Source organism: Glycine soja, chromosome 7 (genome assembly GCF_004193775.1).
Source record: "Glycine soja cultivar W05 chromosome 7, ASM419377v2, whole genome shotgun sequence".
Classification (NCBI taxonomy): Eukaryota; Viridiplantae; Streptophyta; class Magnoliopsida; order Fabales; family Fabaceae; genus Glycine; species Glycine soja.
The window spans coordinates 41,487,027-41,491,439 of NC_041008.1; the positions used below are offsets into that span (position 1 = coordinate 41,487,027).

General features: G+C 31.3%; 1 protein-coding gene across 1 annotated transcript; it reads right to left on the reverse strand.

Moving 5' to 3' along the window:
- Nucleotides 1–720: 720 nt before the first annotated feature.
- Nucleotides 721–1,422, reverse strand: LOC114419764 (40S ribosomal protein S17-4-like). Its single transcript, XM_028385540.1, has one exon. The coding sequence runs from the start codon at nt 1,330–1,332 to the stop codon at nt 925–927; it is 408 nt and encodes a 135-aa protein (XP_028241341.1). The 5' UTR covers nt 1,333–1,422; the 3' UTR covers nt 721–924.
- Between the last annotated feature and the right edge of the window lie 2,991 nt (nt 1,423–4,413).

The following is a 4,413-nucleotide window of genomic DNA, read 5'->3' on the forward strand; positions in this document are numbered from 1 at the left end:
CTTATCCTTAAAATTCTTTAACTAAACAAAATTAAAGAATTTTAATGATAAGCACCTTTTGAAAATTAAAATATAAATTTTAAGGACTAAAAAAATTCACTTAATAAAAATACACTTATTAAACTTCAGAGGCTAAAAAGTACACGTATTAACTATAGTCTAAAGGTACTAAAACAATAAGTTTAAAAATTACAAGGACTAAATGGATAATTAAACCTAATTATTTTGTACATGGGCCAAAAAGTATAATCAAAAACAAAATTAAAATTAAAATGACACGGACACTTCCAATCTTAAAATAGGATTTAAGATTTCCCCCAAATTCGATAATACCCATTTCAGTTTCTAGGTAGCAATTCATATTCAAAGACTCCACGGTATATCATTTAGAAATTCACATAATCCAAAACCCTAATTTCACCTGAAAACATACACGATCTAATTTAAAGCAACAGCAACATATAGAAAAACACGAAATAAGAAACCACGAATACACGAAACGAGAGCACAAAACAAAGTCTTATATCTATATTAAGGAATTATAATGAGACGACACTTTCAATTTCAAGCCTAAAATAGGGTTTACGATTTTCCCCCAAATCCGAGAATACGCATTCTAGTTTCTAGGTTAAGAATTCCATCTCTGAAATTCAAATTAATCACAAGCGAGGAGCGCAGCTAAACGCGAAACCAAAAAAAAAACATTGGCAACAAAAAGAATATATCAAAGACTCCAACGGTATATCATTTCTTATAATCCAAAAACCCTAATAATAATTCCACTCGGTCTAATCTAAAGCAGCAGCAGTAGCAACAACAACAAAAATTAAAAGGCTTGAGAAATAAAATAAAAACCACGAAAACACGAAACGAGAAGCATAAAACAAAGTCTTATTTCTCAAAGCAGAAGAGCCTCCATCATCATCAGTACCTCCTGGTGAAGGGGAAGTTCTGCTGAACAGGGACAGGATCAACCTGGGTGATGCCGGGGATGTCGTTGATACCGAGGGAGTGGAGCATGTCGAGGGTTTCCTTGTCGACCTCGATGTGGTCGGTGTTGATGGCGGAGACGTCGGGGACGAAGTCCATGCGGCGCTCGCGCTCCTCCTCCTGGAGCTTGAGGGAGATGCCGCGCACAGGGCCCTTCTGGATGCGCTTCATCAGGTGCGTCGAGAACCCCGCGATCTTGTTCCTTAGCCTCTTCGACGGGATTATCGCCACTTCCTCCAGAAGCTTCTTGTTCGTGTGGAAGTCCAGGGTCATGCGCGAGTAGTGACGCTCTATCACCTGCCGAGAGGATTTCTTCACCGTCTTCGTTCTCACTCGACCCATTCTCTGCTTGTTCTTCTGTTACCGCCGCTGTGGTTCCCTTATGTTCTTGTTCTCTCGCTCTCTCTACCTGCGCAGAATGTTCTAAACTAGGGTTTTGCTCTTTTATTGGATGGGTTTGGGCTTGAGGCTTTGGATCTGACCTAGTTTCGGTTGCCCCAAATAATGTTAACTTGGGAATTACTTCCTCACCTCCCTATTTGCCTCCTGCTCCTCCAAAACACCCAAACAGACTGAAATACCCCTAATGTTTTTTTTAATACTTTTTCAACGTAACATTTTTGTTTCAATTTAACATATATATCATATAAAAATAAATTTTACAACACATAACCCTAAATGGGGGGCGGGGGGAGGGATATAAAAAAGTAAATTAGATTATATTAAATATAGTTATAATGTTATTAAAAAAAATAGCATTCTCAGCATATGCATAATTAAAAGAATTTAATTTATCATATATAACCTTCTTAGTTATTAATTAAAACAAACTATATTAGATATTTAATATCTAATGTATGAAAAGGTTCAAATGAGAACTTCCACGGGACCCATTTTGTGCTCTGGTTGTTCTTCCTCTGAGATGAGGTTCTCTCCTTTCTTTCTAACTTCTCAGAAGAATCTGAGACTGGGGATGAAGTAGGGTTTTGCTGTTTTATTGAATCTGGTTTGGGAATGTTGGGAAATTGGGCCTGACCTAGTTACGGTTGACTTAAGCCCAAAATAATCAAAAGCAGGTGAATAGAGATTGGCGCGTACAATGGACTAAAAGAAAATTGGTCTATAAATTAATTTAAATCCTTGCTAGCAACTTAGCCAGAATTCGTGGATTGCACGAGCTCTTATAAATCTATAGGCGTACGAGATTTTGGTGTATGCATTTTTTTTATGTTTAATTTTACTCTTTTTTTCAGACCACAAGTATTATTAACCAGAAATAATCATGTTGAAATAAGATAGGATCCCTATTTTTATAAATCACTATTTTGGTCTTACTATTTTATCTTTATAATTACTTACACAAATCACTCATTTTTTTTAACTTCTATTATCTTTTCTTAATTTTTAAAAAAATATAGAGACACAGATATGCCTCCTTTTCTCTAATGTAGATAAAATGGAAAAGTAAATATCTGTGATGCCTAATGTTAACTAGATATATTTAAGTGTAGTTCATGAGAAGTAATGAAGGAGGTATCAAAGTTATATTGCTCTTAAAATAGGACTCAAATTTTTTATATTAGAATAAATTAGTACTTTTAACAAATGATGAATAAAACTTCAGTATTCGACTCTCGAAAAAGATAATTGTTAGGAGACACATAATGTTACTTTTAATTAAATTTAAATATGCTTTTAGTCTCTTAAATTTAGAGTTTTTGATATTTTTATTCCTCAATTAATAAATTGTTCATTTTAGTCATTCAAATTTACAAAATGTTATGTTTAGTCCCTTAACTTCACTTTAGAAGACTAAAAAGAGCAATAAATATGTTTTTTAGTCCCTTAAATTCTCTTTGGAGGATTAAAAACAGTATTTTATGAATTTAAGGGACTAAAGCAGTAAATTTTTAATTAGGGAGCCAAAACAAAAATTCCCAAATTTAAGGGACTAAAAGCAGTAAATTTTTAATTAGGGAGCCAAAACAAAAATTCCCAAATTTAAGGGACTAAAAACACATTCAAGCCATATTTATACACAATTTTTTTGAAGGCTCTTCCTAGAGAGATGTTCATTATGATACAATCTTCAAAATGTTCTTCATTTAATTAGAGTTTTATTTCCAATAAATTTTTTGTTTTACGCAATTAAATGTAAAGGGTATTTTAAGAAATGAATTATTTTTTTTATTGAGATTATCATCATTAAATAATGTTAACTAATTTTCTTAATGAACATGAATTAATTTTCTTTTTGGCTTATATTTCAGTCCGAATGGAGTAATGAATAGGGATCAAGATGTGGGTTCAAAATTATGGTTTAAATAGTAATAATAATAAAGATTGGATGTAAAATAGGGTTTGAAAGAATAATAAACGTGGGAGTGTAAAAATAACAATAAAAGGATATAATTGGCAATGAAATATAAAGAGAAGGGCAAGGTGTACTTAGCAAACAATGTGTATAAATTAGAAATTACCCATTGAAAAATTAAAAGAAGAGGTGTTAACTGTTATCTGCGATTGTGAGGCAATTTTAATCCAAAAGAGAGAGAAAAAAAGTCGAACGGAATAGTCATCTGGTCTATAATTATAGGCTATGTGCACTAAAAAAAAAGACTATAGGCTATAGATATTTTTTGTGACAGAGGCTATAGAATTTGTTTTTAAAAGAGGCTATAGTTTTTTTTTTTTAATAAATCACATGTATTATTTAAGGAGGTTATTCTAGTTGAGTGCCATCATGCTACAAAATTCTTCTTCTCAATATTTAACGTAAACTCGTGATTCAAACTCAAGAAGGATCACTGATAAAGCCGATCACACGTACATTCGCGGGTGTTGGTGTTTATATATCATTGCTAACAACAATTTGTAGATTGAAAGGTTCTTGTAAATATAAATAAAATAGTGGAAGTAAACTGTAAGTTAATTTAATTAATGAAGTGCCATTATGCAGTGAAAAGTTGTAAATTAAAGTGTAAAAAAAATATATACCATTGAGAATTTTTATTTTGAAAAAAAAATTGATTGATAAAGATTAATTTAATGATGATTTAACTTAATATATTTAACTAAGTTATATGAGAAGGACATATATCAAAGTTATCTTGTTCTTGATATGGGGAAAATTTTTCTTATATTACAAGAAATGAGTACTTCTAGCAAATAAGATAATAAGATAACTAGTAAGAGACATATATTGTTGGTGTATGAAAATAAATTTTCACCACACAAAATTTTTATTTAGGTTCTGTCTGGAGAGATTTTGATATATTGATGTTTTCATAGTAATGAATATTTAAGAATACATAAAAACTAAATTGAAATTTCATTAATCATTATAAATTTATAATGGGAACTAGATAAATATTTGACAACTCGACAACCGTAAATGTTATTAATATATTTATTAAAAGAAAG